Genomic DNA, 12,432 nt, shown 5'->3' with positions numbered 1-12,432 from the left:
TTGCTCTGAAGGAAAATGTCAGGTCACCTGTGAGTAAATAAACGATTTGCTGTTTATTTGTGGTCCATTCCGGTTATTTTGTTTACAGGCAGGCCCAAGCATTGTAGCCTTTGTTGTCATCCAGAGGTGAGGATTGATTTAAAAGTTTCCTATCCAACTCTTCTTCCAGTAATTTTTCTTTTCAAGTTAATCCATTTGTTTTGTGTTCACTGTCTTAGTAAATATGAAAGATTACTGGATTTGGAAATTGATGGGCTTAAACTCCTCATATCAGAACTCACAACAAAACTCTGATTGTAATTTCCTCACTGAATTGTGAAGTCCAAGGCAATGGCTATTAAACTCATAAGATTAGTCTATAACAGTGAAGCCTGTTTCAAAGAATGCTCAAAAACCACTGTTGAAATAGAGAGAAATGCATTCGCCATTTCATAAGGAAAACAAGCTCTTTCTTTTATATTTTCTCAAGGATAAACAAAATAAATAACTTACAAAAGAACCTAACAGAGAGCTATTATATACAAAGATGTAATCAGTCTAGCACAACCAACTTCTGATGCTCTTGGCCTCTTCCATCACAGCCACAGGGCTTATATCTCCATCACCATCCAAAAACTACTTCATCAAGTTCTTAGAAAACCCACTCACAAGCGCAACACCCTTTTGTGTCCCCAGTACTAGGGTAGCTTTGAATCTCTTAAATTCCAGAACTCAATCTCTGGAATCACATTGCCATAGCCCTTCTCAGTAAACTTTTTCACAATCAATTTCTGCTAGTATCTTTCAATAACCTTCTTTGCCATAGCTGCCTATCTCTCTTTCGTTGCTATACTTGCATTCATCTTCTCCATCTCAACCCTTTCCAAGTCAATAATTCCTAGTGAATGGGCATTCTCGGGGTTAGAGTGCAACGAACTCAAAAGCTGAAACTTATTTTCTTAAAAAGTTTTTTTCCTCCCTTGGAAGTGTTTTTAGACTTGTATGCGAGACCTTTGTTTATTAATGAATGAAATATCATGTTCTAGCTTGCTACAAAGCTATTTACAAGAATATAGGCAGGAGTAGCAAAACTCATTTACAAAATAAAAGTGAACCAAAAGGAGTCCCTGATATAAGTATTAGCAAGCAAGACAAACTCAGAAATAGGCTCAGTACAGGCATGATGAAAAATGATACTCCCAGTGGACTTGTTGGTCACTTGGTATCCATGATCTCCTCCTTGTGAGGTAGATTGGAGCCTATCATTTGTAACCAAAAGAAAACCTTAAAAGGAGAGCCTTGCAGAAAGCCTCACTGCAAAATCTTGATTGCATAACACTAGTCATGTGACATGGAGTCCTTGTGAATTTGAAGGAAACTTACTAGTCATTCGATGTGTAATGACATTGAACAAGGCCACTGACAGGGATGACCTTGATCACGCAAGCCCGTGGTGAGGGCTAATTGTTCAGCTAAAGGTTCTTGTGACCATATGCTTATTTAATTTATAATTCATCTTGCCAATTAATTAACTTGGCCAGGAAAATTAATGAACAGATATTTAATTGTTTTAGTAGTTTATATGTTACCGATCGAGCTCTTTTTTCTTTTGGACATCTGAAAGTAATACTTAGGCGAGGAGGTGTTGTTGCCTTGCGACCAAACAGATGCAAGTCTCACATATATTTAATTCAAGTAAGAAGTAATAAATTAGATCAAAATGTTTCTCTGACCAATGGATCAAATAGGTTACTAAGATAGTAAGGTTTTAAAATAACTAATGGATCATATCACACAAACATGGGTTAACCAAGCACTGTTTATATCAAACATAAAATAATATAATTAACAAACTATAAGGTATGGTTTAAATAATAAGCATTCAATTTTAATAAATTAATTGACCGTAAAGGCTGCATGATCAAATTATATTCAATTATTTCCAAAATGGTTAGTAAACCTTTAATTTTACACTAATCTAGAAATAAATAACTCCTAGAGTAATTGCAAGAAAGATAAATTGATGAAAAGTTTGAGATAAACTTGTATTGAAATTGTGTTTCATGACATGTAAAAAATTACAATAAAAGTGATTATATAGAGAATATTAAATTTAATGTCCAAGTAAACTTGAAATTCAAGCCAAACTAATAACTTCCTAAATAATTTCCAAAACAATATAGCTTCCTAAATATTAATAATAATAATATTAAAACCAGGATCTACGCGAAAATTATTGCTGGCCAAAATTGTTTTCCTTTTCTCATATTTTCTTTTCAACTTATCTTTGGTGCTGAAGCCTGTGCTCGTGTGTATATAGAAGGTGAGGTTTTGACTTATAATTATATTCAACTCAATTTCTGATATTTTATAAAATATAAGTTCGAAACATTTATATTTTTTTGGATCTAAAAGGGTTGAATATATCGGGTTGGACTAAGATTTTTATAAATATTAGCAGGTTAGGCATATTAATTCTCTTATTCTTTGATGATTCAAAAAAAAAGAAAAATGCCGGGTTATTGTTGTTAAAACTATATAAGACCCCTAAAATGCATGTGGTAGAGACAACGTAAAAAAAAAAAAAAAATCAAAGTCAAGAGTTTTTTCAAACAATTAGGGTGAAATATGATTCAAATATACACTAGCAAGAAAAAACTATAAAAAGACAGACTAGCAGGAATAAATTATAAAGTGCTTTTGGGTTTGTGCTTTGACTAATGAAATAAAAGTTAAAATTTGGATTCATGAAATTTTCACTTGTTTTCTCATAGTTTATTGGTTACTAAACAAAAAAAGGATTGAAATTGTAAAATCCATGGTTATTTTATTATATAAAACTTCAAAAGGAACAACTATAATTTATGTGAAAGTGAAGAATAGAGAGAAGTGTCAGAGAATAAGAGATATGACTGTGAGTGTGAAGCTGCGAGAGGGAAAAAATAGAGAGAGAAAAAAGTTATTTATATGAAGAACTCGGGTTATTTACATTGAGTTATACTAGTGGTTCGGGTTGATTGTATCTGCCATGTTCTAGAGCTCAGGAAAGGAAAAATTATGAACTGGAAATAAGCTTCTTTTCTTGTTTTTCTTTTTCTTTATATACAGACAACCATATCAATCAAGCACAACTAACTTCTGATACTCTTCCCCAGCGATGGCCTCTTTCATAACAGCTTCAGGGCTTATTTCACCATCTCCATCCAAAAACAATTTCATCAAATTTTTAGAAAACCCACTCACAAGTGCAACTCCCTTCTGTGTACCAGGTACTGGTGTAGCCCTGGAGTCTCTCAAATTCCAAAATACAATCTCAGGGATTACATTACCATAACCCTTTTCAGTAAACTTCCTTGCAATGACTTGATAGTCTGTTTCCCAAGGATTGCAGGAAGCTCGATCAAATTCCATGTCACTAAACACAAACACCCTCTTGATCATTTGATCCTCTCTCAAATTGCCATTAACAGCAACTTGCAAAATAAGATCAAACACCTTTTGGAAATTAGTGTTCATGCCCCACTCCATGCTCCTCACAAACTCAGTCTTCTGTAGAAGACTATCTCCTTCAACCATTTGAAGCATGGGGTTTTGACTGAATGTAATTAACTTACCCTTCCATGGCTCTTCACATAGCTCTGAAACCAACAGACCAAGTGCCACAGAAACCTCCATTGGAGTCCCAGACATGCTACCGGACACATCACAGACAGCTATACAGTTTTTCATCTTCCCTTTCTGCAATAAATCATCAACGATTCTCTTCCACTGCAGCTCTGATACTTCTCCACCATCGTCATCGTTCAAAGACCCGATGATCTCATGAGGCAGCAATGCACCTGCTGCAATCTTGGTCTTTCCAGCTTTCACATCTTCCAAATACTGTCTGAAACGCTCTGCATCATGTTTTAAAAACTTTTTCTTGTAAAACTTCATGGCCACGGAAGCAACTCTATTGTATGGGATGGAATCCCATCTATTAGCACCGATATAGACCTCGGGCAACTCAAGAACCTTACGAAGCGGAACCAAAACCTCCTTCCTCAATCGATCACGAACACGATAAGCATAATGTGCCTCTTTGATTCCTTCATATTCAGGATAAGATTCTCTAGGAAATACCTTCCTTGCAATACTCTCACACAACAGAGTTGATCGATCAAAGGAAGAATCAATAGAGGGGCACCATTTCGCAGCAAGACTGACCTTTCTTGTATTACTAGAATTCAAGTGTTGCATATCAGTCTTAAGGCAACCTGCAAAGAAATCCGATACGCCCTCATATAAGAACCGATAATCAGGGTCATGACTATATCTTTCAATAACCTTCTTCGCCATGGCTGCCCTTCTCTCTTTCCTGGCAATACTTGCATTCTCTTTCTCCATCTCAGCCCTTCTCTTTTCATTCTGGATTCTGATATGTATGGGAATGCTAGGCCCAGCATTTCTTGACGATTGAGCATTCTCAGGCCTTTTCTTGTTGCGTTGAAATGGCGCTGGAGTCTTTGGTTGCCCAATCTTAAATCCCGCTCTCCTTCCAGTCTTTCTGCCTTTTCTCTGCCTCCACTCTTGTTTTTGGATCTTTCTCACATCAGGCCCTTCTAAAAGTCGGTAAAGAATTTCAGGCAAATCCTTAAAGTAACCGAAATCCGCCATGGATGGAATATTGCAGGCTAGAGTTTTGGGGTGGTTGTTGTGTAGCCAGATTGCTGATGTGTAAAACCCTTCTTTATCAGATTTTCCAGTGCCACGTACACCTCTAAGGTTACAGATGAGTTTGAGGGTGGTCAAGGGGTTGTGGTTCCAGGCAGAGTGGAGTCTTCTCTTGAGGGATTCAGGTGGGGTATTTGGTACTACATGGAAAAATAAATCAAGACAGGGGTTGCCCGAGGAGAGAAAGGTAGCTGACATATTTTCAGTGTAACCCATTTGGGGTAATTGATTAACAGTGGTTTTATTGAAATTGTCTACCATGAGATCTACAAAGGGATTACGTACAGTTGTTGAGGCTTCTTGTTGTGGTGTTGGCATTGGCTTCTTGATCTCTGGAGGGCCAAGGAGAGATGGTGGTGCCATTGTAGTGGAATTGCTTAGGGTTTTCTGAGAAAGGTTTGCGGAGGACTGCTGTTGATTGGAAGGTGATTTGATGAAGAAAATATGCCCTTGTTTGTGCCTATTTACATTGCCCGTCTGCTTGGTCCCCAAGTTTCTAGTTGTTTTTAAATTTCCAATTTTACTAATATTCTATGAGAAGATTAATCAAAGTCACCACCACTCAGCTGCCGCCATACGATTCCGCGTATAACCGCCTTAAGAAGGTTTTATATATATATATATATATATATAACTAAGGATGAAAAGAATAATTATAAGAAAAGTAACCTTGTCATCCTTATTCTTTATAAGAAAAAGTATATATATAACTATGAAAAGAATAATTATAAGAAATGTAACCTTGTCATATATATATATATATATATTGATCTTTCGTTTTAGATATATTTAGAATAATTGATCATTCAAAATAAATTTGTTGTTGTATTTATATTTATATAATTTTTATTTCATCATGTATGAGAGTTATTGTAAAACTCAATTTTTTATTACTATTCTTTTATTGGATATTAACTATGAAATATTAATTATAAATATTAAAAAAATATTATTCTTTAATTAATGAGAAATCCCCGAATGCCATGATAAAAAAGTTTTCTTCTCCTTCCCAAATTAATATAAGGCATGGATGTAGGAAATATAACTTGCACGCAGTTTTTGAACCTCATCGAAGGATCATCTCAGAGTAAAGTTTTAGGTAATGGGTCAGATAATTTGATTTGGGTTATTTAGTTTTTTATTTTATAAAAAAATAAAAATAAAATCACTTTAAAAAATAAAATATTAAAAAAAAATAATAATTGATTTTGATTAGGCTTTTTCCAAGATGACCAGATTGCCGAGTTTTTTATTAAGTTATATTAAATCAATTTTTTTTATATTTTATTAAAACCTAACCTATTTTAAACCCTAAATCAATTATTAGGTAAAGTTGAATTATAAAATAATAATGAAGCTGCTACATTGCCATCTCTATAAGATCATACTACAAACTAAAAAACTTAAAGTGGATAGGTATACTATTCACGTAAACAGTGAAGTAAGTGTCCTATGTTTTGCTTTCGTTTTTCATCTTTAAATTTTTGTTTGATTTTGAATTTATTTTTTAATCTATCTCAGGTTATTTTTTATGAGGATATTGCAAACTCAATAAATGTTCTAACATTTAATTTGTGCTTAATTTTACAAGTATTTATTTTTATTATTATATAATTAAATAAAAAATAATTTTAAAAAATAAAGTTTTTAAATCCATTGGATTTCATAATTCAAGTTACGGGTTTAATATGTTGTGTCACAAAGTCTAGATTAATCTAGCATGTCATCATCTTAATATTTTAAAAATATTATTTTGATTTTTTTTTAAAATTCAAATCATGGTTTTTTATTTATAATCCAAATTGTTTTTTGATCAATTAAGTTGATTGAATCATATTAAAATAATTTTTATATAATTTAATTTAAATAATTTTTATAAGTGAAATATAAAAGTTTTAAAGTTGACCAATGAAACTAAATTTAATAATAATGCTTAACACGATGCATGAACCAGCACTCAAAAAGTTGAAACTTTCTTTCCTCTCCCATCTCCCTTTCTTTCCTTTTCGGGTTTTTTTTTTTAATTTTTATTTTTATGGGCAACCTAATCCTAGTTTTTGGAACTATAATTATTAATCCCAATTTATTTATTTATTCTAATTTTAACAGTGAAGACATCGTGCACCGGCCAGCTTAAAGAAAATCTATTTGGGTAATGGGGTGGACTTTTGGAGGTATGTAAACATTTATTTATGTTTCGCTCCGATACATGTATTAATAAACATTACGCGCCCTGCAACTCTTGCACAAAGCATAAATAAACAACGCCTGATTCAAGCAAAAGACTTGTTCCTGATTGCTTGGATCAATAATGATCGAATCCTTGATTACTTTATTAATATTTCCACGTCATTGTTAGTTGTGACAATTGAAAACCTCAACTAAAATAAGTTAGTGTATTTGTCAAGATCAATGGAGCATCTCTTTTGTAGATTTGCCTGCCTTGTTGAAGATCTGTCAGTCTAGCTACCTTGGGAGTTAACAGCTTGTAACAATATGATTTATCAACGATCAGATTTAGCTACATGTTTCAAAAAACAGCGAAAGAATTGCTTTCTGTATGATACTAACCATATTTCTCAACATTTTGCAAAAAATTAAAGAAAGATCCATATGCTAATCATATCTAGTTAATGAGGTTTTGACATGATTGGGGGAAGAACAGATAAAATGGTTATCTGGATTTTTGAACTCTTTTTGAAAATAATCTCATATCACTGCATTTTAACAGTCAGAGGATTTCTTTAGTTAAGTCGTGGCAAGTTTATGATTATACAAATCTATGGTTTGGTCGGTAAAACCAGAAACTGGCTATACGGAAAGCTTAATGAAGTTGAATGGAGAATCACCAACACCAAAGTTGTTTCTCTGTCAAAAACGTTGTGAACTCCCACGAACTAAGATCGACATGATAGTCAATAAAGACACAACAAAATAAATGTAATATGCATGCTGGTTCTCTAGTTTAGAAGATAAAAAAAGCGTCTCAACTCATTTCATTAAACAAATTAAAGATTCATGCTCCATTAAATGGATAATGTTAAGGAAAGTCCTCAGATAATAAACTACATTCTAAAGCAGAACAGCCAAATTTCGTGAAAGTAAAATACCAGACACATAAAAAGGCCTAAAGGCAGCAGCAGCAGCAGCACTCTTCCAAAACGCAGCAACAACAAAGAGCAGCCAAACTGCAAGTATGGAGGGATTAGAAGACAAGTGAAGGAAGAAAAGAAGAACTAAGATACATCTAGAGATAATTTAATCATCGAGAAAGAATCTAAATCATTTTCTAGCTTGTGAACAGATCGAATAACTCATAAGCACTAGGAGGATTTACGTTCAATTGCACATTTACTTTACATGCTGGTCAATTGTAACAGGCTGGCTTAATGCCTTCTACAAAGATTAATCTAACATCAATCCTGTTTTCAGGACATGATATCTTGTCTCTTCATCAGCTTCTTTGATTTAGTCCAATAATCTGGATCATTTGGTGCCGATGTGTAGGACAAATCCAAAATTTCTGACCTTTTTTCTCAATCAGGCCAGAGCATCAAGTCTACCAGCAAAGATTTTCTTGTGTGCAAGCTTAGAAAACTAAGAGCAAGCTTTAGGGACTGAAGCAGAGTTGTTTTACAAATTAGGTGCAGACTTCTTATTGGGACACAGCACGTCATTGAAAAGTATGGGGGAGATTTGCTGCCGCATGATTATTATGGGAATCAAGGTTGGTAAAAAATAAGCTGTGCAAGTAGATGCAAATGCTAACACAATGGTATTTTGATTGCTAAGATAGCATGACATTATTCTAATCATGACTTTCTTCTAATGGGTCTATATCCAAAGGGAGTTCAGATTTCTGAGGCTCCTTTCCATCTGAAGTTTTGAATATTGTGCTTTAACCCGCACTCTCTGCGTCCTGCATTCCATATTAGTTCATGAATAATTTATGGAGTTTCTTCTGCTATGAATTACTTCAAGAGTTTAAATTGAATAAGCTTGTGCAAGTTTTTTTTTAAAATTATTCATATGGACGTGGTATACAATCAAATTAAACAAGCCAGGGTTTAGCTCTGGCAAGCATGTTCTCTATTTGCAGGGGCAGACCGACCTACTTGGGGGCAAACAAGTTTTGTGTTAGTCCTTCTGATATGGACCTTTTCTTGTTCCCGTAAGAAATTATAAATCACCCTTATCCCAAAATGTTTTTGAAGAGTTTGAGAGAGTAATTTTGAATTTTCTGTTCAAAATGATGGTTCTCCACATGATCTAGAATACGAATCCACCTACTTTTTTTCCCCTTGTGTATATTAAAACTACATTCCGTACAGCTTCTGCAGAATACTCTGCAAGTTAACAAGTCGGAGGCTAAAGGCCATACATATAAAGAGGGAAAGGTACTTGGGACTCGTAGTTTGGTTGTTTTTTTGATCGTGTACGAGACCTTTCTAAACACACAAACTTGAGCTTTCTAATCATGAAAGCCATTAAGACCTTATGAAAAGCTTTCAAATCACTCTCACACCAGCGACCCCCCACAAATCCTCACGATAAAGTCAAAACCTTTTCCTCTTTGTGCAATAAAATGGAATCTCAGTAACCAATCGAACATGCAAAATCAAACCAACGTAAAAAATCAAGCCAAGAAAGCAATCAAAGAAAATAATATTTTTTTTATGTGAAAAACCTTGGCGCGGGGAAAATCATGGTGTCGTATCGTAGCTCACTCAAATACTTCTACTCTATCAATAATAGGCTCATAAAGGTTTCCTCTGTTCTCAGCTAGAAGCTATATAAATCATCACCAAGCTGCAGTTAGACCACAGCAACATCAATTTCCTTACCACTAGGATGAATCTCAACAGAAAAAAAGTGTGAGTCTCACCAAGTGGATGATTCTTGGTGAGCAACACAATTCAACTTGAAGAGCTCTTTACTGGGAATGGTATGTTAAAATCTCATCTCAACAGGGCTTCGAATTACCATCAGATAAAGGATTTAAGCATGAAATGCTACATTTCCTCCTCTCAAAAAACCATTTTGACAAAATAACCACTTCCTCTAATTGTGTTCTAGCAAAGGATACCAAATAAGCCAAATGTCACCTTTATACCGTCACCCATGGCATGAGTTGAAGTGAAACACTAATTGCTATTGCTTCCTTTGCCTTTTAATTTTAACTTTGAAATGGTTAATACAAATCGATGGGACTCCATAATTTGTAACCATACCAATTATAAGGGAAGTTCTTCTTTTTCACATTCATATACATACATAAGAGATAGTTGTTACAGACATCCAAATTTCGATCCGGTAAAGGTTGGTGTAAGTTCTTCTGCTTAATGGGGAGAAAAACTGGTCGAGTTAGGGAGAAAACAACACGAAATAAAACAAAACAACCACCCTCTAAGAAGTAACACCAATGGAGACATGGTCGCCTATTTCTACAACAAATTTTAAAGGCTCAATAACATGGGTAAAATTAATTTCAACGGAAGCGTAGACCCAAATGAGATGCACTCCAGATCTATGAAAAAGAAGAAACAATTTGCATCATCATAATTGTTTAAAAGACGCGGAGCCAAAGACTAATAGAGTCAGAGATCACACGTACCATCCTCTTAGGAATGAACAGCAACCACTACTTCCCCCATGATCATGACGAACATGGTAAGCGTGAGAGGGTGGAGGAGGAGGCGGGGGCCCTTCATAGAAATAGCTTTGATAACCAGGTGGAGGTGGTGCAGGCACTGGCGGGGGTTGAAAATCTGGCGGGGGATATGGAGGTCGAATCCCTGAATTTCATAAAACATTGTCACAAAAAAATGCATATGCACCCCGGTCTTCTTCTTGCTGGAAAAAAAAAATCAATTTTGCTAAAGGGAAAATTGAACCAAAAAGAAAGGGTGAACATGGTCAACTCTTGGAGACTTACCTTGCGGCGGTGGTGAATGATGGTGGTGGTGGTGGTCACTCATTTTGCTAGAGGTTTTGACAGCAGAGAGAGTGAAGAAGAGAGTGCAGAGATGGAAAAGCTGTTTGAAACAAAATAAATAGCACGTACTAGTCTTTTAAAACGTAACTGTGGTGGTTACCTCAGAAGGCAGTTTCCCAGTGAGATTACAGACGTGATCTCTTATTAAGGTTTTAATTATTGGTTTAATTACCTAACCTCTCTTCAAAGTTCAATCGTTGTGTCAATGGACCAGACAAACCATAACTAACTTTCAAGCTTCAAAATATCAACTTCTCATCTTAGGATACACTAGGCCATTGCCTTTCTACGCTAAGTTTTGGTTCAGGTAATTTTTTTTTGATATAAAAAAATGTCCAAGTGATATTGATATGTTTTTGGTAAAAAAATAAAACAAAAAAATAATTTAACATGATTTGATTAACTTGATATATTTAAAAATAATTTAAAAAATTAATAAAAATATAGTTTAAATAAAAAAATTAAGAAAATATTTTTTTATATTAAAATAACAACATATTAAATTGACTTGTATCAACTTGGTTTAATCTATCATATTCACTACTTAGATCATGAAACCTTGATAACTCTATAAAAAATAAATTTAAAAAAAATATTAAACTCAATTGTCAATCAATTCAATGTTGAAGAATGAAATTGAAAATAAAATCTAATTAAATAAATTACCTAAGTCAATCCAGATTAACTTGTCAAACTTGGATCATAAGTCTAGGATAATTTTATAAAAAATAAATCAAAATAAATTATAAAAATTAATCTCCAATATTAAGGGATGAAATAAAAAAAATATAAAAAAACACTTAAGTCAACTAGAATCAACTAACCAAACTTGCAATTTGTGTCATGAAATTGAAATAATCTCACGTAATGCAAACCAAAATAAATTATAAAAGCTAATTTCTAATAAACTCAATATTAAAAAATAAAATGAAAAAAATTCAACTAAAAAAAGATAAAAAATCGCGAGTCAACCGATATAACCCGTGATCTTGGTCATAAGACTGTGATAACTCTATTGAAAAAAAATAAAAAAAATTAGAAATCTCAATTCTCAATCAATTCAATGATGAAGGATTAAATTAAAAAAAACAATAAAAAAAAAACTGATGGGAGTCAACCCAGATTAACTTACAAAAACTGGGCTAAGAGACCAAAATAACTCTATTGAAAACAAATAATTTTTTTTTATAAATTTATATTTTTTATCAACTCAATATTGAAAGATGAATTTGAAAAAAATATTTAGTTTAAAAAAATAAAAAAAACCTGAGTTACCCTAGCTAATTTGTAAAACTAACAACTCGAGTCATGAGACAATGCTAAACTCCATAGAAAGAAAATTAAAAAATAATTATGAAACATAATTCTTAATTAACCCAATATTGGGTGATGAAGTTGAAAAAAAATTAATTAAAAAAAAGATAAAAAATAACTCGATCCAACGCGACTAACCTACAAAACTCGCGACCTGAGTCACGAGACCATGATGTCTCGTATAAAATAAATTAAAAAATAATTATAATCCTTAATTTCTAATCTAATATCAAAAGATAAAATTAAGAAAAAAACTAATTAAAAATAATTAATCAACATGGTTAACCAATAAAACTCACAGCTTAAATCATAAAATTAAAATAATTTCATATAAAACAAATCAAAACAAATTATAAAGATCTATACCCAATAAATCTAATATTAAATAATAAAATTAAAAAAAAAACCTTCAATTTTTTTAAGTCAAAATA

At 33.2% G+C, this 12,432-nt stretch overlaps 2 protein-coding genes across 3 annotated transcripts; both read right to left on the bottom strand.

Moving 5' to 3' along the window:
- Positions 1 to 2,919: 2,919 nt before the first annotated feature.
- On the bottom strand, positions 2,920 to 5,303 carry LOC105123074 (Uncharacterized conserved protein UCP015417, vWA). Its single transcript, XM_011022541.1, has one exon. The coding sequence runs from the start codon at positions 5,053 to 5,055 to the stop codon at positions 3,097 to 3,099; it is 1,959 nt and encodes a 652-aa protein (XP_011020843.1). The 5' UTR covers positions 5,056 to 5,303; the 3' UTR covers positions 2,920 to 3,096.
- Positions 5,304 to 7,660: 2,357 nt separating this feature from the next.
- LOC105123075 (uncharacterized proline-rich protein-like) lies at positions 7,661 to 10,773 on the bottom strand. Of its 2 annotated transcripts, none has more exons than XM_011022542.1 (3): positions 10,628 to 10,773; positions 10,307 to 10,487; positions 7,661 to 7,880 (listed from the first exon to the last, which is right to left on the bottom strand). In XM_011022542.1, exons 1-3 carry the CDS (start codon positions 10,668 to 10,670, stop codon positions 7,820 to 7,822), a joined length of 285 nt encoding a protein of 94 aa, XP_011020844.1. In that variant the 5' UTR covers positions 10,671 to 10,773; the 3' UTR covers positions 7,661 to 7,819. The 2 variants fall into 2 exon arrangements, with proteins under 2 accessions (XP_011020844.1, XP_011020845.1); XM_011022543.1 differs by lacking the exon at positions 7,661 to 7,880 and adding an exon at positions 9,930 to 10,219 and having other exon boundaries at positions 10,628 to 10,769.
- Positions 10,774 to 12,432: the final 1,659 nt, after the last annotated feature.

This window comes from Populus euphratica, unplaced genomic scaffold, assembly GCF_000495115.2.
Source record: "Populus euphratica unplaced genomic scaffold, PopEup_1.0 scaffold8.1, whole genome shotgun sequence".
Taxonomy (NCBI): domain Eukaryota; kingdom Viridiplantae; phylum Streptophyta; class Magnoliopsida; order Malpighiales; family Salicaceae; genus Populus; species Populus euphratica.
This window is presented reverse-complemented; position numbering and strand designations above follow the sequence as displayed.